This window comes from Lissotriton vulgaris, chromosome 10, assembly GCF_964263255.1.
Source record: "Lissotriton vulgaris chromosome 10, aLisVul1.2, whole genome shotgun sequence".
In the NCBI taxonomy this organism is placed as follows: domain Eukaryota; kingdom Metazoa; phylum Chordata; class Amphibia; order Caudata; family Salamandridae; genus Lissotriton; species Lissotriton vulgaris.
Window position 1 is genome coordinate 413,697,888 of NC_141698.1, and position 23,354 is coordinate 413,721,241.

At 46.1% G+C, this 23,354-nt stretch overlaps 1 protein-coding gene across 4 annotated transcripts in view; it reads left to right on the plus strand.

Annotated features, from left to right (window-relative positions):
* The window catches only part of MAPK8IP3 (mitogen-activated protein kinase 8 interacting protein 3), a 599,057-nt gene that overhangs the window by 510,605 nt on the left and 65,098 nt on the right, over positions 1–23,354 (plus strand). For all 4 annotated transcript variants that reach the window (XM_086941240.1, XM_086941238.1, XM_086941239.1 and 1 more), the window contains 2 exons: positions 2,281–2,452; positions 22,644–22,757. In XM_086941240.1, coding sequence (XP_086797366.1) covers positions 2,281–2,452; positions 22,644–22,757 — 286 coding nt within the window. The remainder of the gene's footprint in view (positions 1–2,280; positions 2,453–22,643; positions 22,758–23,354) is intronic.

Sequence of the window (23,354 nt, forward strand, 5' to 3'; positions counted from 1 at the left end):
CTTTCTCCAATCATTTTCAGATTGGTATAGTGATAGTAAATTACAACCCTTTTATTTATGCATTTCCATACATTTAATTAGGTTGGAGCTAGAATAGGAAATTTGCCCGCTGTAGATTTAAGGCCTTACCGCACTGTTCGTAGAACTGAAATTAGAATACTGAGTCTTACCCCTCCTTTATTTATACACTTTGTCAAATGTTGTACCACTCACAGTGGATGCCGCCACAGCATGAGGGTGTTCTCACGTACTTATTCGTGTCACAGTCCTACTCCAATTGTACGCCAGGAACCACAAAGCACACTCACAGAGTTCTTATTGCCAAAAAACAAACACTCAACTGCCTTTCTCAATTCCAGTGTGTCTGTAGCCATTTTTACATTTAAATACCTTGTGATTTCATTGGCTAGATGGACGTATATAAACACCAAAGACAGTCGTCTTAAACAAACTATTACCATTAGGCGAAACATATGGCGGCCTTCTTATCATTTCTCAGCACTGGTACATATCTGCATTCACATTAAGGTACTTCCATGATTAATATTTTGAAAATTCATTTGACATAATCAGAACCTTGTTATATTTTTCTGTACTTCTGCCCAATACATTTAATTATTTACAACTTGTTCCTGTACCCTTTAAACGGCATGTCCAGCACATTACATCATTTTAAACCCGTTTTGTGCCCTCGTGTGATGTCAAAATTATGCCCTGTATGGGCTCACCAGCCAGACTTATAATAACTCTATTTCCTAAGAGTTACAATCTCCACAATTGTACCCTGTATGGACTTAACTATTTTAATATTAATTAAAAATAATGTTCCTATTTTCTATTATCATTTTTGTACACTGTATATTTGTAGTAAATATTATTATATTACATGTATGTTATTTTTTTAAATACTATATATTTCATTTAGATATTTTGGTAGTAGTTCTATTTATACTTACAATATTTTCTACCAGCAATATTTTCGTCATTACATTACCGGTGTTGAAAGTTAATATTTTAGCTATCAATGTTTTTAGCTTGTTTTTTGCAACACAATATTGTGACATACAAAAGAGACAAGTTGGCCTGCAGTGATCCATCTGCAAAGCCTTCTGACATTATATCACTGTTTAGTGTAAACATACTCCTCTGGGAGGTTCCACCTATATCTTTGTCTGGGCCACATTCTTTTCCTTCCTGACCTGCATTTCAAGATAAATAGCCAGTAAGTACTTCTCCCCCTTTTTCTGCCAGCAGGCCAGAGCCCAAGACTACTGTCTTCTTCTACGAGAAATGTTTGCAACTCATCAAGTGCTAGCTACCTCTATTTAGAAGGAAGAGATAGCAGATCAGAGCTGAATTAATTAAGAACGATGCATAGATAAATCTGTTCTCATAAAACCATCTTTGTAAGATACTGAACAAAAATCCATATTCATCACAGAATTACATTTTTGGTAGTTATTAAAACAGCGAGGGTATGCTCTTTTTAATATTTTCCCTATCTAAATTATAAAAATATATACTTCAATTGTCAAAAAACCTTAAGTAAGGGAAAAGCTACTTTGGTGTCCTTTTGCTATGTGGTGATATCAAGTTAAATCGTAAGCATATCCCACTAACACACATTATGCACCTAGGCCTTGTGGGTTGCAAGGCCATAGTTATGGGTGACTTAGCTAATGTAAAAAGTAGGATGTTACCCATTTAAAAAAAAACTTTTCTTTGACTTTGGCCTGCTATGGCACCTGCTCACAGCAACTCCAGGCTGCAGTGGCTGGTAAGAAAGGAATGATTTTACAGTCACATGTGAGTGTCATGTTAATGTACACAACAGTCTACTTGGGATGCTGAACTTTATTGCCATTGGTGCTCATCTTGTGCCAAATTACTGTGACTTTACTTATCAACTATACATCATGCTTAGGGGTGAGAGCACACACACTAGGAAACTGGATATATGTCTTCTAGTCAAAATGATAGCAAAGCGTAGTCCAAACAAAGTACAAAATATAAAGAAACCACATGAAAATTTGAATTCCTTAAAGTTGATATTTAGAATGTTAGTTCAGATTTTTTTCTCAGATGATTTCTTGCATGGTAACAAGTTATCTCATTCATTTGTAATGAACGGAATTACCAGAGAAGCTGTTGAAGCTATGAGCAGTGGAGGCACCACATGAAATAACATTTAAATATGATGCAGTAAAGATTTACAATTTCTGGAAATACATGCATTGTTACCACTGATGACTCTTATATAAACTCCATTTGTTCTTTCAGAAATCCTTTGATGCCCATCCACGGCGGGAGAGTCAAGTACGTCAGTTAGCCTGGATTGGAGACGGTGTATGGGTGTCGATACGACTTGATTCTACGCTACGACTGTACCACGCGCACACCCACCAGCATTTGCAAGATGTTGACATTGAACCCTACGTTAGCAAAATGTTAGGTAAGAGAAAGAAGCATTCCAGTATCTATGCACTCCAAATTGCTTGTAATGTAATCCTAGTCACCCAAAGTGCCTTTCTAGGTACAGTTTGCTATGTAAATGTACATTTATTGATGAAGAAAAGTCCCACATGTCAACTAAGTGGGCCTCAATCCAGATCTTCAAGATCTCTATTTGGAAGATTATAGCCCAGAGCTGATCTGGGGTTGTCTGAAGAGTTTTATAGAGATGTTTGTGGTATTCAAGGGCCATATGTGTCATCAACCTGATTTGCGATTCTCAATTAACGATTTTTAAGAAATCGCTATTTGAGAATCGCAAATAGGTATGTATGTACAAAATCAAATTTTTTTGCTATTTCTTAAAATTCCTTAATTGCGATTAGCAAATTGCGAATCGCAATTTACGGAATACTTTCCCATTCATTTCTATGGGCCAGGAGGCCCGTAGGAATAAATGGGGAGTTATTCTCAATTTGCGATTCGTAATTTGCTAATCGCAAATCGAGAATAATTTCAAGGGTGCAGGGGTGTCCAAAGGACACCCTGTTGCACCCCTGAAATATGCATGTGTGCACATGTGGCGCACATACATGCCCTAAGGGCATGTATGTGCGTCACATGGCACTTTGAAAAATGAAAAAATGTGCATTTTTCAAGGAATTCACAACTTATCACCAACTGGAAGTTGGTGGTAACTTGATTCCTTAAGGTCATTTTGCAATTTTTTTTTGCTTCATACATTGCATTTAAGAAATCGCAAAATTTGCGATTCCTTAAATGCAATTGCAAAATAAGGAATAGCAAATTTCGCGATTCCTTGTTTTGCACCAGACTTTGCTTTATACATACCATTTAGCAAATTCGCATTCGCAAAGGCAAAATTCCGCGAATTTCGGCCTTTGCGAATGCGAATTTGCTTGATACATATGGCCCCAAGTCATTTGTTGGTATGCAGAAATGTTTCAAAAATGTGAGAGAAGCTCACTGTTAAAGCTCTTTCGAATCTGATCACTCACTGCTACAGTACAGTTCAGAGTAGGTATTTCAGTTTCTGAGCCCATTTAGTCCAAGGCATTTACTTGCAAAGATCACTTGCAAGGATGACAGTGGGGTTTAGTTTCACAGTGCATTCATTCATTAAGGGATAATAGCTTTAGCTGCCCCTGTTTGTTTTGGCCATGATCTGGCTTTTGAAGTATCACCTTTGAAGTTCAGTTTCAGTGCCCACTTAATCACTGACTCCCTTGTGGGCATCGCAGAAGAAAATCCCTTTTAAGATGAATGGTCTGTTCATGTTGTGGACTCTCAATTGAAAGTGACCCAACAAAACATGTCTTTGCTGGGCTCCGGCCTGGGCATGCAGTAGTGGGGATGAACAGTTGGCTCTGATGCATACAGGAAAGAGAGGAATGGACATTGTTCCTGCTTCTTAAAGCAACACGATGGTGGCGTGGGTAGGTTTTTCACCATACCATGAGCGATCAAAGTAGAGATGGACCGTGTGGATGAAATCCAAGTTGCTGCTCGGAGGTGTTGATTTGCTGGCCTGTCTGCTGTGCTGGGAAGAGCTTGGGGTGGCAGCCTTCCCTGTGGTTGCTTTGCAGCTCCCTGGATGCTTCAAGGTTAGCTGGGTGCTCCCTGTGTAGATCGCAGCATTCATCAGGAAACCAGGTCCACAGTAGTGACTCTGGTAAGTGCCCGAGAGGTGATTGTGCCCAAGGGATGCCTACTTCGCCTGCTGTCCCATGCCAGCATAGAAAAGGGTGGGTGCGCTGCAGTGAGTTTTCTTTCTTGGATGCCCTGAGGAGAGGTGGCAGAGGACAGAGGTAACTGCCCCCACTGAGGGCACTGGTGAACATTTACTTCAGTTAAGGCCAACAAGAACTAGGTTGGCCTGCTGGAGCCCACAGCTCAGGCCCCCTTGTATCCTGCCCCCTCTTGGTGTTTCGCACTCTGTTCTGGGGCATCCAGCCATTGCCTATAAGGTGTATGGGGAGTGACTGAGGGATTTACCACGTGGTATGAGGTTGACACCCCCACAACATTACATTTACTAGTAATTAACTGTGCCTGTGTGTGCCCCATCTTCCCACTTGCAGCTGCAGACTCCCTTTTTTTGTAATGAGGTAGTTGATCTGAGGAGCACCGAATCACTACACAACATAGTATCTCTAGCCATGGCATCTTAAAAAGCCAAACAAGCCAAGATCCACTCCATACAGAACATGCTACATGGTCAGAAGTGATCCTCAACGGATGCATCGAAGGGTGAGAGCACTCCTGACTCTAGTATCCTGGTCACATTGGAAAAGAGGCTTCCGAAGCTCCGACAGCACAGGTAATATCAAGCTACTAATGTGTGAGTTCAAGTGAGAACGCTCTTCCTTGCACCGAGACGTGGCCAGAACTATCCAACATAATCTGCCGAAAGTTGAAAGCAGATTGGATCAGATGAAAACCTTCAAAGTGAAACAGGTCGATGACCAGGATGCCCTAGCAGAAAGAGTGGCAAGACTGGCCTTCCTCCCAAAAAAATCTGGAGAGCATCCAAATGGATCCAGACAGAACAATATCAAGATCCAGGCATCAGCCCAAGGTCCCCAACCCTGAGTTAGAGTAATATTTTAAGGCACTTTTTCGACTCATTCTCTCCGAAAACAACAACCTGGAGATTGAGCTGGTCAGAACCTCTGCAGTTTTCTCTGCACACCAGATAAAGCAGACCTTGCCACCCGTTACACTTACTATGGTTCCATTTCTATACGCTAACAGAGAGTCTTGACTGGGACATGGGCAGTGAACACAATCTATTTCCTTGGCGACTCATTAACTCTATTCCAGGACATATCGCCTACGTCCCTCATGAAATGTAAAGGATTTAGTGATGCAACGGCTGCTGTATGCCAAAAGTTGATTACCTATAGGTGAGGATATCCAGTAAGACTCATGATTACCCTTAGTAGTGAAGCATATGCCACTCATGTTCCAGGAGAGGCCCAGGGTCTTCTGGGCTTTACTGATACATCAGGACATATAAATGACAAAAATAGAAATCATGGAGGCATTTTATGTGCACAAAGATGGAGAAGACCACCAAAAGCAATAGAGTAAAGAGAAAAATGTAAAGAAAGACAAAGGGCGGAGCGTAAGGCATTCCAAGCTGCAACTGATGATGACTAAATGTTTGCATAGAAGCCTTTAAGCCATACAAATGGCACCAGCATACTTTCCCCCGTAAGAGGTCCTTCAGGACGCTCTATTCCAAGTGGCATCATCCTGAATGTTATCCCAGTTGGATTGTTGAATGGCGGAGTTCACTGCCTGCCACCACCAGGCATTCTATGCTTTACTTACAATATACATATGGCATTCCAGGGGCTACCTGCTAGGTGGCCATCCTTGGTTGGACCTGGACAGAGTCCAATCCATTTTGGGTAACCAGATGCTGCTCAAACACCTGAAGCTCTCCACAGCATGCCTGTGGAGACTACATGTTTTTGTTCGTGTGAATATACTTTGCTATTGGTTACATATTGATTGATAGTCCTAAAGTACAGGATATAAGACAAAGATTGGGTGCAGTGTGTTCTGGGAGGAAAATGTTCACCATTCACAACCATGGGGAGGTGTTGGGCCAGGGTAGAAATCATGGGGTAAGAGGGGGGCGTGCCCTGGTGACGATGGAGAGAGCACCACAGCTCACGCTTTCCGGTCGGCCGGCCGCCATCAAGCGACATCCTGACTGCCAGAATGGGATTAAACTTCTGCATTGAATTCCCACAACCACATAGAGTGGATGGCACAGGCTGGGGGAACGGGGGGGGGGGTGAAAGTGCCCTCCCTAGCGAGAATAGGCAGCTGTGAGGAGAGTTGAGGCCACAGCCATAGGGCTCTCAAATATGGTGGCGCCCACGAAGAGGCAGTGACTCTGACATTGAGGCCCGCTGATGATGAAGGGGGCAACAACGGGACACCCAGATCGGCCCCTTCTGCCACTGAGAGCCTCGTACTGGGCCCTGCAACCTTACAGTCGAGTAAGGAGACATGGAGAAGCAGCGGGCGCTGGCCCACTGGAGGACCCATGTGGTTGGTGTCAGGGCCGTGCTTCTGAAAAGCCCAACCAGCAGCTGGAAGGAGATCTGGGGCAGCGACTCTGCGATCCCCGAGGCAGCAGCACCTACTCCCAAAGGTGAGCGCGGCTCAGCGAACCGGCGGGCGCCAGAGAGGACAGGGGTGGGACGCCTGGGGTGGGGGCGGTCCTCCCACTGGTATGAGCCACGTGCTGACCCAGCAGACTTCTGGCAGAGTGAAGAGCAGCGAGGAAGTGGCGTGTGCCGCCCCGGCCTGGAACCTAGCCCACATTTGGGAAGACACTACCATGAAGCCAGGAGGTGCACTGGGGCCGGGACCTCAAGGCCCATTGAGAGGGTGTGCCCACAGCGAGCCGGAGAGCATGATTTTGCCGCCCAGCGGCCAGCAGAGGGGGACATCGGCTGGGCATCCAGAATAGGAGGAGCGCTCCCCACATGCCGCAAGCTGCACTCTGTGCCTCACAGCCTTGCAGCAGGGAGTGGAGAAGCGGAGCACCAACGCTGGGAGAGAGGCTTACCACGATTGCTCCGGACCTATAGAAGAGCACAACAAGACCCTGAAGCGAGGGACCTGCAGGGCAAACTGCATAGAGTGGGACATCTCCCCACCCCCAGTGGAGAGTACAGCAAAAAGAGGCGCCAGCCTCTGAAAGTCATGAAGCTGGCACAGAGGTGGGAAACGCTGGAACTGAGGCCTGCAAACAGCATACATTAACTGCGCCTAGCTACTGTGGGAGCCCTTGTGATTAGACTTAGGGGTGGCCCCACAGCGGCTGGGCAGGAAAAGTGTCAACAGTAAGCTGGCCCTTTCCAGAAGACTCCCATTGGGCAAGCTCTTGCTTGAGAGAATAGAAGAGAACTACGAGACCAGAACCTGACAAGGCGAGGAACGCCTGTGAAACACCCAGTGAATTAGACTGAGACCTGAATTACAACTGGGGGGGCTTCATCATGCAGACCTGATCCAAGGAGCGCAAGGCCGGTGCAGACGTGGGCTCAGGTCTACCTGGGCCTACATAACCTTAGTGCAGCAGGCACAGATACAACCACCCGAGGGATACCCATAGGCGGAGACGGACATCCGTGAGGCAAGAGTTGGAAAGCAATGTCATATGAACACACGGCGAACCAGGAGCGGCACAGCCTGGGAGGGAACAACGGGGAAAATACATAAAAAGAAGTACAGAGAGGAGGCCCCAGAAGAAAAGGCGATGGAGGAGAAGGGGAACCTCAATCACAAGCGGAGCACCCGTGGACCCCACGTGCTAGGACATACCGCAGGCCATCACCTCCTCCGGTGAGTGGCTGGAAGCCAAAGTTGACACACTGGGCTCGGACCTGGGCATCCTCAGAGAAGACCACAGGCAGCTAGCAGAGTGAGTGATGACAAACGAAGGTCAGCTCTCAGAGACCTTGCCGGACATAGTCGCATATGAAAAAGCAGTTGACAATCCTAGAAACGAAAGTGAGCACATTAGAATTCCGAGCAGAGGATGCCGAAAATAGATCACACTGGAATAACCTCCGCATTGTAGGTCTACCCAAAAAATATAGAAGGCTGCAGCATAGTGGACTACCTCAAAAAATGGCTGTGTGACGAAGTAGCCTTGGAGGGTCAGGCTTCTTCCCCTTGGAGAAAGCACATCGAGTGCCAGCGAAACCACCCATACCAGGAGCCCCGCCTAGAGTGGTCATAGCCAAGCTCCTCCATTACAGAGATAGAGACCACATCCTTGCTCAAGTACATCATAAAGGAGACATAACAGTGGACAAATCAAGAGAATGAATCTGCCCAGATTTCCAGGGCCGCGCAGAGGCAAAGTAGCTCCTTCCTGAAAGTGAAGCAAAGACTGTACCAGCTGAATTACAAGTACATAATGTAATACCTGGCCAAGCTACGAGTGACCACAGAGAGTGGAACAGAATTCTTCAGAAACCTATAGGAGGCCTGTGAGTGGCTGGGGAGGCATAAAGGAGTAGCACCTCTGTGAGAGTCCGGACAACAATGGCGAAGAGAGAGACGTTCTCGTAATCGACAGGCCGTGAGAGAGACCCTGGCCCCCACGCAAGAGGAAGCACAATTGAAGCGCTATAATGCTATGCAGATGGTGGTGCCAATGAGCGGTTAAGGGAAAGACCACATGCCTCCTGAGGGCAGTGAGGCAACAGCAGGCTCTGGCTCTGAACAGGGGTCCAGTGAATCAGAGGCGCAGAGTGTGGAACTTCAAGATGTGACACCACAGACGGTGGATGATATTGCTTAGGCCAAGCGGGGAGGGACTAGCTCCAAGCACGACCAGAGGGACATGCAAAACGCCTGACCCAACAATAGGGTACTTCTTTTGGGGAAGGTGCTGCAGGGGTCTCTTGTGACCTCGGAACTGAGTGGTGGCTGAGGAGACCAGGAGAGTGGCAGATTGGCTTTCTCCCCCCTCGCATTTGACTGAACGAACTGCAAACAATAACTTGTGGACTCACGGTTCTAGTTTGGAAGGGGGTGTTTTCCTACTGTCCTGGGGAGTGGGAGGGACTGTTTACTGTTGGTAAGGATGGGACACCTTGAGTTGCAACGTATAGAGATCCAATTTGTAGTAACTGGGGAGCGCATGCTGATGGCAGGACTATGGCCGGAAATGGGGCTGAGAACACTGACACTATCATATGGCTGATCTACAGAAATACAAATGCATGACGTGGAAAATCAGATGCAAAAACAACAGTTGATGGACAGAATGCAGAGCAATGTCATACATTCACCCCAGTACAGAGATCTGGGCCTTAATTCATCGTTTTTTTGCACTCCACACCACCCCAGCTCAGACATGGCCATATGCAAATGAGCCTTGACCCTGTGACTCATGGGAACAGTCCAGCCCGAACTGCCAAGCCATGTCTTTCCTGGACAGGAATCAATCACCCTAGGACCGGTTTCTGGCTATCAGCTGTCTTCAGCCAGGATAGCTTGACTCCAGTGGTGTGGAGAGCATGGGACTCACGTCTGATAATACCCATCCCACTCGGGGTGACAAATGCAAAAACAACAGTTGATGGCCAGAATGCAGAACAATGTCATACATTCACCCTAGTACAGAGATCTGGGCCTAAATCCATCATTTTTTTTTGCACTCCACACCACACCAGTTCATACATGTCCATATGCAAATCATCCTTGACCCTGGGCCTCATAGGAACAGGGTCTACACTTATTTGCATATGGCTGGGTTCAAACTGGAATGGCATGGTGAGCAAAAAAACGAGGGATTTAGGCCCAGATCTCTGTACTGGGGTGAATGTATGACATTTTTCTGCATTCTGTCCATCAACTGTTGTTTTTGCATTTGTAACCCAGAGTGGGACGGGTATGCTCAGATGTGAGTCCCGAGCTCCCCATGTCACTGGACTCAAGCTATCCAGGCTGATGAGGGCTGAAAGCCCGAAACCGGTCCTTGGATGCTTGTTTCCAGTCCAGGGAGGACCTGGCTTGGCAGTTCGGGCTGGACTGTTCCCATGGGGCACAGGGTCAAGACTGATTTGCATATGGCTGGGTTCAAACTGGAATGGCATGGTGAGCAAAATAACAATGGATTTAGGCCAAGATCTCTGTACTGGGGTGATTGTATGACATTGTTCTGCATTCTGTCCATCAACTGTTGTTTTTGCATTATTCACCCCGAGTGGGATGGGTATGCTCAGACGTGAGTCCCGTGCTCTCAATGCCACAGGAATCAAGCTATCCAGGCTGATGAGGGCTGAAAGCCAGAAATCGGTCCTTAGATGCTTGTTTCCAGTCCAGGGAGGACCTGGCTTGGCAGTTCGGGCTGGACTGTTCCCATGGGGCACAGGGTTAAGACTGATTTGCATATGGCGGGGTTCAAACTGGTATGGCGAGCAAAACAATGATGGATTTATGCCCAGATCTCTGTACTGGGGTGAATGTATGACATTGTTCTGCATTCTGTCCAACAACTGTTGTTTTTGCATTTGTCACCCCGAGTGGGACGGGTATGCTCAGACTTGAGTCCCGTGCCCTCCATTCCACTGGAATCAAGCTATCCAGGCTGATGAGGGCTGAAAGCCCGAAACCGGTCCTTGGATGCTTGTTTCCAGTCCAGGGAGGACCTGGCTTGGCAGTTCGGGCTGGACTGTTCCCATGGGGCACAGGGTCAAGACTGATTTGCATATGGCTGGGTTCAAACTGGAATGGCATGGTGAGCAAAAAAACGATGGATTTAGGCCCAGATCTCTATACTGGGGTGAATGTATGACATTGTTCTGCATTCTGTCCATCAACTGTTGTTTTTGCATTTGTCACCCCGAGTGGGACGGGTATGCTCAGACGTGAGTCCCGTGCTCTCCATGCCACTGGAATCAAGCTATCCAGGCTGATGAGGGCTGAAAGCCCGAAACCGGTCCTTGGATGCTTGTTTCCAGTCCAGGGAGGACCTGGCTTGGCAGTTCGGGCTGGACTGGTCCCATGGGGCACAGGGTCAAGACTGATTTGCATATGGCTGGGTTCAAACTGGAATGGCATGGTGAGCAAAAAAAACGATGAATTTAGGCCCAGATCTCTGTACTGGGCTGAATGTATGAGATTGTTCTGTATTCTGTCCATCAACTGTTGTTTTTGCATTTGTCACCCCGAGTGAGACGGGTATGCTCAGACGTGAGTCCCGTGCTCTCCATGCCACTGGAATCAAGCTATCCAGGCTGATGAGGGCTGAAAGCCCGAAACCGGTCCTTGGATGCTTGTTTCCAGTCCAGGGAGGACCTGGCTTGGCAGTTCGGGCTGGACTGTTCCCATGGGGCACAGGGTCAAGGCTGATTTGCATATGGCTGGTTTCAAACTGGAATGGCATGGTGAGCAAAAAAGCAATGGATTTATGCCCAGATCTCTGGACTGGGGTGAATCTATAACATTGTTCTGAATTCTGTCCATCAACTGTTATTTTTGCATTTGTCACCCCGAGTGGGATGGGTATGCTCAGACGTGAGTCCCGTGCTCTCCATGCCACTGGAATCAAGCTATCCAGGCTGATGAGGGCTGAAAGCCCGAAACCGCTCCTTGGATGCTTGTTTCCAGTCCAGGGAGGACCTGGCTTGGCAGTTCGGGCTGGACTGGTCCCATGGGGCACAGGGTCAAGACTGATTTGCATATGGCTGGGTTCAAACTGGAATGGCATGGTGAGCAAAAAAACAATGGATTTAGGCCCAGATCTCTGTACTGGGGTGAATGTATGACATTGTTCTGCATTCTGTCCATCAACTGTTGTTTTTGCATTTGTCACCCCGAGTGGGACGGGTATGCTCAGACGTAGTCCAGGAAGGACCTGGCTTGGCGGTTCAGGCTGGACTGTTCCCATGGGGCACAGGGTCAAGACTGATTTGCATATGGCTGGGTTCAAACTGGAATGGCATGGTGATCAAAAAAAAGATGGATTTAGGCCCAGATCTCTGTACTGGGGTGAATGTATGACATTGTTCTGCATTCTGTCCATCAACTGTTGTTTTTGCATTTGTCACCCGAGTGGGACGGGTATGCTCAGACATGAGTCCCGTGCTCTCCATGCCACTGGAATCAAGCTATCCAGGCTGATGAGGGCTGAAAGCCCGAAAACCGGTCCTTGGATGCTTGTTTCCAGTCCACGGAGGACCTGACTTGGCAGTTCGGGCTGGACTGTTCCCATGGGGCACAGGGTCAAGACTGATTTGCATATTGCTGGGTTTAAACTGGAATGGCATGGTGAGCAAATAAACGATGGATTTAGGCCCAGATCTCTGTACTGAGGTGAATTTATGACATGGCTCTGCAACTGTTGTTTTTCCGAAAATCAGAAGCATGCACACAATAACTAAAATATATAAAGTCCTCTCCTACATTATAAGGCGGGCCCAGATAGCCTTACTGCAGGAGACACACCTCACACAAAAAGAGGGGGGCACTTAACAGCGGCGCTGGAGGGGAATGATAATATGGATACAGGCAAGGGTTCCATTCCAACTGGTCAACTCAATAGTAGACCCAGATAGCCGATACATAGCAATACCGAGGCGATTAGAGGGCTGGGAACTTAACATAGTGAGTATTTACACCCCCAATGCGGAACAGCCAGCCTTCTTTGCCTGACTAAACCATTGCCTAACACCATATTTGACTGGGGCTACCCTAATGGGAGGAGACTTTAACAGCCTAGACGAGATACACATGGACATATCCCACTCCCCACTGTGAAGTTCCAAAGCAACGCGCTCTTCACAAGCATTCAACACGTGGTGACAGAGTTGGTGGCTGGTGGACACCTGAAAAACCTTACATCCCAGAGATAGGGACTACTCCTACTTCTCAGTGGTCCATGAAGTACATGCACGTCTTGATGTTTTTTTGTGTAAGGCAGATATACAGCGCCAAGTTCTCTCTGCAGAATACCTCACATGTACGATATCAGATCACAACCCTGTGGTCCTGTTGTTGGAATGGGCACACCCCGTATCGACGATCCCCCCATCTAGGCTCCGCCTGGATACCCTGGAGGGCCAGGTCTTTCGGGAGGAGATCAGGGGGAAAATCACACAATTCTTTGCGGATAACATAGGGACCGCCTCCTCACCAAACGCCGAATGGGACACCTTCAAGGTGGTCTTGAGAGGCCAGTTCAAAGCACATACTACAGGGGTCAGGCGCCTCCTCCTGAAGGAGTTTAAAGCTGCAGAGGTGACCTTCAGGGGACTGGAGAGTTGGCAGCCAGTACATCCAGAGGTCCACCAAGCTGTGCTTGCAGCCAAAGAGGAGGTGGCGAGGTAGACAGAGAGGCTCAAGTGCTTCGAATATAAGAAGTACCTAGAGCAAACCCATGCAGAAAGGGATAAGTCAGGATCCCTCCTAGCGTGGCCTGGCAACACAGTTAGTAAGGGTTCCCCACTGGTGTAATTAGAAGATGAGGAGGGAGTCAAGCAATATATGCAGGCGAAGATCAATGAGGTCTTCGCTCGCTATTACGCCAGATTGTACAAGGGATCAATGCATTTGATAATGACGAGGTCCGGGATTATCTTGCGAGATTGCAGATGAGAAGGTTGGACCCCGTGGAGACTGAGATCCTAGGAGCAGATATTGCGCTGCAGTTGGTGAGCCGCCATCAAGTGTATGGCGAGCAACAAGACCCAGTGCACCGACGGCCTACTGGCTGCATTTTATGTGGCATATGTGGAGGAGTTGCCACCTAGACTGGTCACATTATATCAGGCGGCTCGGGATGGCAAAACATTACCGGAGAGCACCAGGGAGGCCCTTATCGTCCCGGTGCTGAAGCCTGGGAAGCAAGCGCACAACTTTGCAGCCTACAGACCATTATCGATGCTGAACTATAAAATATTAAGCAAGATATTAGCGACGCACCTATTGCCCCACATGCAGGCACTGGTCCACGCAGACTAAGCAGGGTTTATCCCAGGGCGGAACACGGCCATCAACATAAGGTGACTCCTGACTGTTATGAACTCCAGAGAGTTCGACAGACAGGAGGCGGCGGTGTTCGCAGTGGACACTGAGAAGACATTTGAAAGCCTTGAGTGGCCCTATCCCTATGAGGTACTGTCTAAGCTGGGACTGGGAGGAGACTTTCATGCGTGGGTGAAGCTACTCTATGCAACCCTCTGCAGCTCAAGTGCGTACCGGGAAAAATATTTCGCCTAGACCTAGGGTGGAAAGAGGCACGAGGCAGGGATGCCCACTCTCCCCACTATTATTCGCCCTCGCCATGGAGCCCCTGGCTTGCAGGGCAAGGACCGGGCAGGACTACAGTGGCTTTTAAGCAGGAGAAGTGAGGCACTATATAGCCTTATAAGTGGATGGCATCCTGCTGTTTCTCCGCAACACAACCACAGAGCTGAGAGGGGCGCAAGACATGCTGGCCCAGTTTGGCAGGCTATCTGGCATTAAGTGTCAAACAGCAGAAATCAAAACTTTACCCTATGGTGTCTAACCCCCCCGCCGCCTGTTCTGGGGAACTTACAGTGGGAACCTGACTCCCTGCTGTACCTTGGAGTCAAAATATACCGTGGCTCATCCGAATTGTTAGAGGACAATGTAGGCAGAATGATACGCTTGATACGGTCCTCTGTGGAGTTCTGGGGGACATTGACGCTCTCGGCGTCTGGATGAGTGGCAATCCTGAAAATGGTGGCACTACCGCGGCTATTGTATTATTTTGGCACCCTCCCAGGGTGGATACCATGAGCGATATTCAGAGACCTTGACTCAATGATAGTATCTTTTATCTGGGGCAGAACACAGGAGGGTAGCGCTGACCACGTTGCAGTGCTCTTCAGCTGAGGGAGGCCTAGCAGTCCCTGATTTTGTAGGATATTACCTAGCAGCCCAGCTGTACTGGCTGATGCAATGGTTAGCAGCTGCACAAAATCCAGTCAGGAACAGTGCCCAACTGCACCAAATGCCCCAACCATCGCAAAGATACTACTGCGGGTGCAGAGGAACCCGTCAGGTGACCAGGGTGGTGGCACTCTGCAGGGGCATATACTTGAGTCAAGTGAACGCCCGTACCGCCTACTCTCTGGACTTACCCATAAAAATGTTACGCTGCCTCCCGCAGGGAAGGCACTGGACGGGGCTAGAGAACAGGGTAGAGGCAGGCCTAAAAGTGAAGGGAGACATATATCGAGACTCAGAAATGCTCCCTTTTGAAAAATTACGAGTGGATTATGACTTGACAGGGGGACAGTTTCTGAGGCATACCGCGCTTGTTAGGAGGATTAGGAAGCACTGGGGCATGGGCAGTGCTGAGCCTTAAGCACTTGTAGGATGCAGATATGTTGCATTGTTGGGGGGAACAATCAAAGCGATCAAGCAAGACATGCAAAGACCGCAGAAGCTCCTGTGACTGCAATGGGAGGAGGGCCTGGGGAAACAGATCCTGGAGAAAGATTGGGACATGATAGTGGAACGTACCCCCAAGGCGTCCTGGAACATGCGGTTCAAACTCATAAATTTCCACATACTCCACAGAGCATATCTCACCCCTTCCCGCATAAGGCAATACTTTGGGGTGGAGTCTGCAGCATGCCCAAGATGCAGAGAGAGGAAAGCCCACATTCTACACATGTTCTGGGATTTCCCTATACTGCAAGCGTCCTGGGAAGAGATACGACATATTATAGGCAACGTCATCGACAAGAAGCTACCGCAAACCCCAGACCACTACCTATTAGGATGGTTCCCGCACACAGCCAAAAATAAAATTTGTAGGAAATTCCAGGTCCTCGACTATCTCCTGGCTAAGCGGGAGAAAGCTAGGAGATGGGAGACACCAGGGGGACTGTGGATAGGCATATGGAAAAAGTAATTGGAAAAATGGGAGGGCGGAAGCGAGAATCCTACTCAGAGAAGCTAGGCGGGGAATAGGTAAAATCGACTGGGCAAGGGCATGGGAACGCCTAGTAGGTGAATTTGCAGCTGACAAACAGGGAATCAGCTGGGGAGACTCCCCGCAATCGATAGCCCAGGACCACGATGAGAGAGGAGGTGAACAAGCTCGCCAGGATTAATTGGCAACTCAGCGCCCCGAAACAAGATGAGACCTATAAAGACTTAGCAGCACCCAGCGACACATTTACTTAGACTCAATAGCAACTCAAGGGAGGAGGAGAGAAGTTCAGTTACAGAGGACTTTGACTAAATCCACCAGAGAGTTAATGTATTAAATGTGTGCATACTGTATAAAAAGAATGGGATTCATGTAAGCTGAAGATGTTTTGAAAACTCAATAAAATCTGGTTGAAAAAAAAGTGGCCAGTTGGGGCACTGGTATCATCATTCAAGTGGGCACTATCCCTTTTCACAATGGCAGTTATTCAACAGTGTGCCTCCCATAATGTCCAGAGCAGGACAACTTCAAAACACATTTCAAATGTTGTGCAATTCTAAAATGGTTCCATGACAAAGATTTTGGGGTTCTCCTTGTTACAGGAGACACACTTTCTACACAAGGATGCCAGTAGAATTTGATCGTACTAGTACCTGACACATTATTACTCACATTCTACCAATAAAACAAAAGGGGGAGGCATCATTTTGAGGAAGGGCTTGCTGCTTAAGTTAGAAGCAGTGACCAGAGGTCAGCTACAGAGGATGGTGGGAATTAGAAGCAATAGCAAAACCGGGACCTCACTGTCATATCTAATCTGGATGGGTACGTTTAACCACAGATTCCTCACCTTTAGAATATTCTTCACCGACCTGGCTGGATCCAGAATATTTCAAAGCAATACTTCTATGATGCCGTATGGCTCCGTACTGGCTATGTTCTGCCAGGAAGTGGAGTGGAGCTCTATATAATCACCACTTCTGTGCACCAACGTCAGTTAATTATTGCTGTGCTTTGTATGCGGATCCGGAGTTTCATTTCTTTTTCATCAGTTTACAAATCCCTTCCAAAATATTTTCCCATTGTGCAAGAGAAAGATGTCCCAACCGAAGACTACAGTCTGTGCTGTGACTGTTGGAAACAGATGTCCCTGGGTGACCCTCACAAGGTGTACCTCTGGTGTTTGTGCTCAGGCATGACTCCTAGTAATGTGAAAAATGTACCCTCTTGTACTGAAAGGTGATCTGGGACCATGCATGGCTATTTGCTTCATCTTCTCACTCCCAAAACAGTCTGTCTCATTGCAGTCACTTCAGCTCATCACGTGAAAAAAACTCTAAGCTCTGTCATGGCAGCCATTCTTCACCACCTTTTTTCCCCAGGCAAGCTGGTGTTGTCAACCTGGGTGGCCTTTTTGCCTAAAGTCGTCATCCCGTTTCACATAGGGCAATCTATTACTCACCCAAAGTTCTATGCTTCCCCTCACCCAGTGAAAGGGGAGGAGTGACTCCATCAGCTGTATTCTAAGAGACCATGAGGTGGACATCAGCTCTTTGTGGGATTTTCTGTAGCAAAGAAAGGCAAAGCAGTGTAGGAAAGCACGCCGTCGCTGTGGGTAGTCGTCTACATTGAGACCTGCTAAGCGCTGGCTAAAAAGAAAGAAAGTAACTTGCTCTTTATGGGCCCAATAAGAAAAGGAAACAGGTCTGTGAATACTGGTGAGCTTGAAGAAGTGGTGAATATGATTAATTACTTAGGCCTGATAGATGTTTGGCAAAAGCTACACCCAAATGAGGATTACTAATTTTATTTTAGGGTACACAAGGCATACTCCTGGGTTTGGTTATTGTCCTGGTGAACAGACAAACGTTTGCCATTATATCGGATTCATTAATGGGCACAAGAGTGTTTTCCTACAATATGCCGTTTACGCTGACACTGGGGCTCCCAACATCCTAAACCCCAAAACCCTGTAGTGTGGAGCCTTAATGAAATAGCATTCGGGGATATCACCCTAAGAAACTCAATAGCCAAAACATTGCGCCATTGTCAACAAAAACATGAGATGGGTGAGCTCCAATTGGGAACAGTATCAGCTGCAGCTAAAATGAACTAATTTGCCAAGTGTCGACTAATCGAAAGAGTAACAGGGACCAGAAGCAAGAAATGTATGCCTAGATCCTTGGACTAGAATACCTATATAAATTGAATACCTTGCTCAGTACATATAGAGCTGTAGCCAAAGCAAGGGGCATAATAGAACATATTCTGAATGGAAAAAGAGCTAGAAAGATGCAGTACACAGCCCAAAAGTATTATAGCAATAGGTTATTGGCCTATAATTTGCGAGCAACCCAAACCCATAAACACTGCCAAACAATTTGCAATAGTGATGGGATCGAGCTGAGCTTGAGACAAAAAACACTAGAAACATATAATGATTACTATCTTACCCTTTACCAGGGCCAGGTGATGAACCCGACAGACAATATGTCTCTTGAGAATGTTCTATGCCTCTTACTGTTTCCCCAGAAAACACTTATAGAGCTGTAACAACTAATTTCCCATATGTGTCAGAACAAGGCCCCGGGCCTTGATGGCTTCTTAATTGCCTTTAATACAGCTTTCCAAAATGCCTTGACTGATCCTGTGACAAACCTCTATAACCATTACCATACGGGCATGATGGCAAGGGTTACAGATACAATGATGGAGTCAACCATCACGGTCCTCCAAAAAACAGGAAAATACCCTAAACTATGTGGTTCCTACTGCCCTATTGCTCTTCTTAACAATAAATGAAATGGTTTTTTACAAGGATTCTCGCCAATAGATTACATCTGATTTGGACGACTCACTTCAGGCCAGGTTCATGCTGGAATGATAGGCATGTGACAACACACTTAAAACAGCAAATTTAGTCCATCTAACAGCAAGGCAACCTCTCTCATCTGATTTGCAGAAAAATTTTATTAGGGTGGATTTGTTCTTTTTTTCCAAGGTCTTGGCTAAAACAGCCATAGGCCCGACCATGACTTCTTATATCTTAGCTAGTTTTAACCAGCCGAGTGCCTACATCAGAATTGATATGAATTATCACAGTGAACCCCCTGTAATAGAGGAATGAGGTAGAGGGCCCTTATTTTTTTGTTTTGTCTTTGCTCTTAGCTGCAGTTTATTAAAGGCTTTGTCCTCTTTGAGGATGACATGCTCCAGCTATCTCTGTACTATCCTTGTTTGCAAAGAGAGAGCTTTTTCTGAAGTGGCAAGATTTAAAGATTACCTATTTCAAATAATCAGGAATGAGAACCTACTCATACCGTACACCTCTATAGTAAGCAACGGGTTTCAGTATATGGATGGGGTGCTACAATATCTTCAGATTTCTCAGTGATTGTTCGGCCCTTTGTTTGAGCAATGTTCCAACCTTGTTGGACACACATCAAAGATCTGTCGAGATGGGGCAAACTGTACGTATCCTGGTTTAGCTGTATCAATAGCATTAAAATCAGTTTTCTTCCCTGGTTCATACCGCCCCCCCCTTCTAGGATTTGCCAAGAATGCACTTAAAGATATCCAATCTCTTCTTCTCCAGTTTGTGGGGTGGAACAAGAAGCCTAGGGTTGCAAGATGAACCCCCTTCAAGAAGCTGTGTGAGAGTGGCCAGGGATTCACAGCTATACCACGCTATTTTGCAGCTGCACAGCTTTGAGAAGCACTTGAGTTGAAGGGTCCTGGCAGAACAAAATCATGGCTAGTTGCTGAGGAGTCATCCACTTGCCATGGCTGCCACACATCTTAGGTATAAGTCTTAAGACCTCCCATATACTAAGGCAAACACCTGACTCATTGGCAAGGCTTGGTTAAAGAGAAGAAATCAACTACCCATCCATCCCAGTTGACTCCCCTCACAATAACTTAGAATTCCAACTGGGAGTGAATGATTCATGGTTTTGTAATAGAGCACACAGAAATTGGGGATTTTTGTATTGCCCCACACTCTAGGGTGTGAAACAGGGACAGGGGAGGGGATATTTAATTCCCCAATATATAAGTTTGAGAGCCACAAGAGAGGTAGGCTTACATACTCCACAAAAAGAAAAAAGAGAAGGGAAGCAGATCTTCTGTTTTTTAACATACCAGGTGAGAACTTGATAATGAAGCATGCAACATAGCGATATGTGGGTGACAGTCCATTAAAAACACAGAAATCCTGCATCCTTTCTCTTTTTTCTCTTTGTAAAATGTTTAGTGCTACCTCTCTTTTGCCTCTTGAATTTATTTAATGGACAATAACGGCAATGAAAGACAGAATGTGAGAAACACTTTCAGAATCAGCCCAGCGATACCTATAAGCCACTATAGGCCTTGCACTGGACGGGCAGTGAAATGGGACAAGCGGAGGAGGGAGGGAGTTAACACAAGTTGAGACCATTCTATCATGAGCTTCTTTGCGACGGAGCACTGGCATTGTTTCCACAGCAATCTGCAACAGTTCCATGTGTAGATAGAAGGTTGAGCAGTCATGTGCTTTATCAGAGGAAAGGTGGAAGATCGGCAACGGATGTAGAAAATGTCAGTTTGTCCCCAGTGTTAAGAAAATGAATATAAAGACCTAACTTGCTTCTATCTAACCACAGGTCAATTTACAGCAATGTTTGGGGGCTCAGACTTGTTTTGGAGGGAGTGTCAGATGTGGAACTTTTTGCTTCATGTCTGGTGGGCATGTCTATAAGTAAAGCCTTATTGGGCAGAACTAATGCTCCCAATGAAGGAAATGACTGAGCTAGTCTTGCCTTTACATATGATGGTTATACTTGTAGGTCATCATGGGGTGGGCAGGATATATCCACTACATACTCCCATAGCAAAAAATAATATTGACTTGTTATTGGCAGAGAGTAGCACTTCCCCATTTATGGCAGTAGGAGTCCCCACCACCAGGGGGGCTCTGTTGGTCAAAGATATGGCATATAGATTCCATGGTAAAACTACTGGCCATATTAAAAGACAAAATACACTGTTTCGAGAAAACATGGGGACCCTTCATAACTTATGTGAATGGCTGGCTAGGGGAATGGAGGACAGTGCAGCATGTGCTTGAGTTGATAAGGAAGAAAGGACTATATGGGATCTCGGGCTCCTTGGAGGGAGTGGACTCTGAGGAATACTAGGCTTACCCTGTCTCATCGATGGCTGGCCGCCAGTCCCCGTTGAGGTAATCAGGGTAATGCTAAGAGACTTATTCATTAGCGAAACTAACTGCTGAATGTCACATGAGCGCTCCTTTATAACTGTTACCTTGTTTAGTTCTTGTTTTGAGTTTAGGAGCAGCCGCATAAGCTAAAATGAGAGCACCGGCCTGACTTGTACTTGCTAGACTTGCTTACACACGCTGTGCGCTCCTTTATAACTGTTACCTTGTTTAGTTCTTGAGTAATGTACATACCCAGGGCTTCCACAGATATCACCTGGCATATAGTACATGAATGTATTGATCCTCTAGGTGCTGAATAATATGTTTGATTCTCTTGTCTGTGCATTTTAGTTTGTTAGTTCTTCCTTTTTCTTTTTTTCTATTGTCTCCTAGCTTCACTCCCTGCCCCTTATATCTTCAGGTGCATTTGATGGTTCTTGTCATGTGCTTTTGAACCTTATATTACAATGGTGGAGAAAACACATCAATAAAGATTTTGTAAAAAGAAATGACCCTTATGGAAGCAAACAGTGGAATAGATGACAGTGTTTTTTTAGCGATTGACTCGCTTTACCTCCTCTTTCCTCTGTGGAGTGACTCTCGGTTGTCTGTTTTCACTCTGGAAATATCAGAAGAAGAAAAATAAGTACTGGTCCCCGAAAATGAGTGCATGTGCCCCCACCTGCAACTACAGCTCAAATTAAGCACTGAACAATAGTCTTGGGATACCAGTGGTAAGCAATAGGACCACCACACACATCTGGACCCAAAGAAAAGGCATCTCAAGACCTCAGTTGGAATGAAGTAACGTGAGAGGTGTCCCCCTTTGGAAGAACTAAATGGAGTGAGGCCTCACAGGGGAAAAGTAAATAGAGACACTTTATTTAACCAATAAATATGCTTGAATGCTGCCTGCCAGGTTTTTGTGATCTGAATACCCACAAAAGATAAATCAATGCACTTATACTAAAATATGCACATTTCCGTATCGACCTTGTGCATAGCTACTGCTGTTTAAGCCTCTTTAGTAAAATTGATTTCTTTTGTAACCCCCTTACCACTCAATTCACACAGTTATTGGCCTGGCAGTCATGGCAAAGTGTATTTAAAATCACTCAAAAAGCACCCAATTTCCGTTTTTATCTACATTTAAAAATGAATACAGACAAGAAAATAAATGGTTTTATGTCTGTATTTATCTGTAAAAAATTAGTAAAAACGGAAAACAGAGAGCATTAATTATAAATGACTGCCTGCTTGGCAGTTGTTTATTCATCCTCCATAGGGATTGAGTAATTTACTCCGTCTTCATGGCGGAATGACGGGCCATCCATCAAAATATCAATCAGGTCCTTATTTTCTATGCATGGTTACACGCTTTTTCCTTTTGTCCATAGGCATGAGTGTTGCTCTTTGCACAAAAATAACTTTTCAGGGGCTTTTTTATTAAACCTCCTGTTTGTGTTCTTGGCTTCTGACAGGTGTGAGTAGTTCTGATTGTACATTGTTTTTTCTGTTTGACAGGCACTGGAAAGCTGGGCTTCTCATTTGTGCGAATCACAGCACTCCTCATTGCTGGAAATCGCCTATGGGTGGGCACAGGAAACGGTGTGGTCATCTCTATCCCGCTGACTGAGAGTAAGTGGCAACTTTCTGGAATTGCTGTCTTGTGACCCTGTGGCATGTGCTCTTAATCCTGAGCTTGAAACAGGTTCAGGTCCCACACACATGCTCCTGAAATTATGTCCAGTCACAGAAGAAGGCTCAGAGAGTGACAGAGATCCCAGGAATGGACAATGATGAAAACCGATTACATCTCAAACATTATCTCTGTGAAAAGTTTGTCATGTGAGGGAAGGAGGAATCGCCTTACATAGAATGTCTAGATTATATACCAGTAATCTTCATTACACTGAGTCATCTCTTTTCTTACAGTACTTTGTGATGTGTGCTGGATCTGAGACAGAGCTTTCCTTTCTTACAGTTCTTCTTGATCAGCTCAGTATAGGCCCTTCATCCACTAGCATCACTTAGGTTTTCCAAAAGCATCTGCTTTAGGTGACAATAACAGAATTAACAATGATGCTTGCAGAACCAGAAATTACAGATTATCCTATTTCTGAAATCACTAACCATGCGACAAATAAATCAAACGAACTGCATATTTAACAGCTACAGACCTTCTTCCAGATCACTCAGCACTGCTGGAATAAGGACAAAATCTTGTGAAGTAAC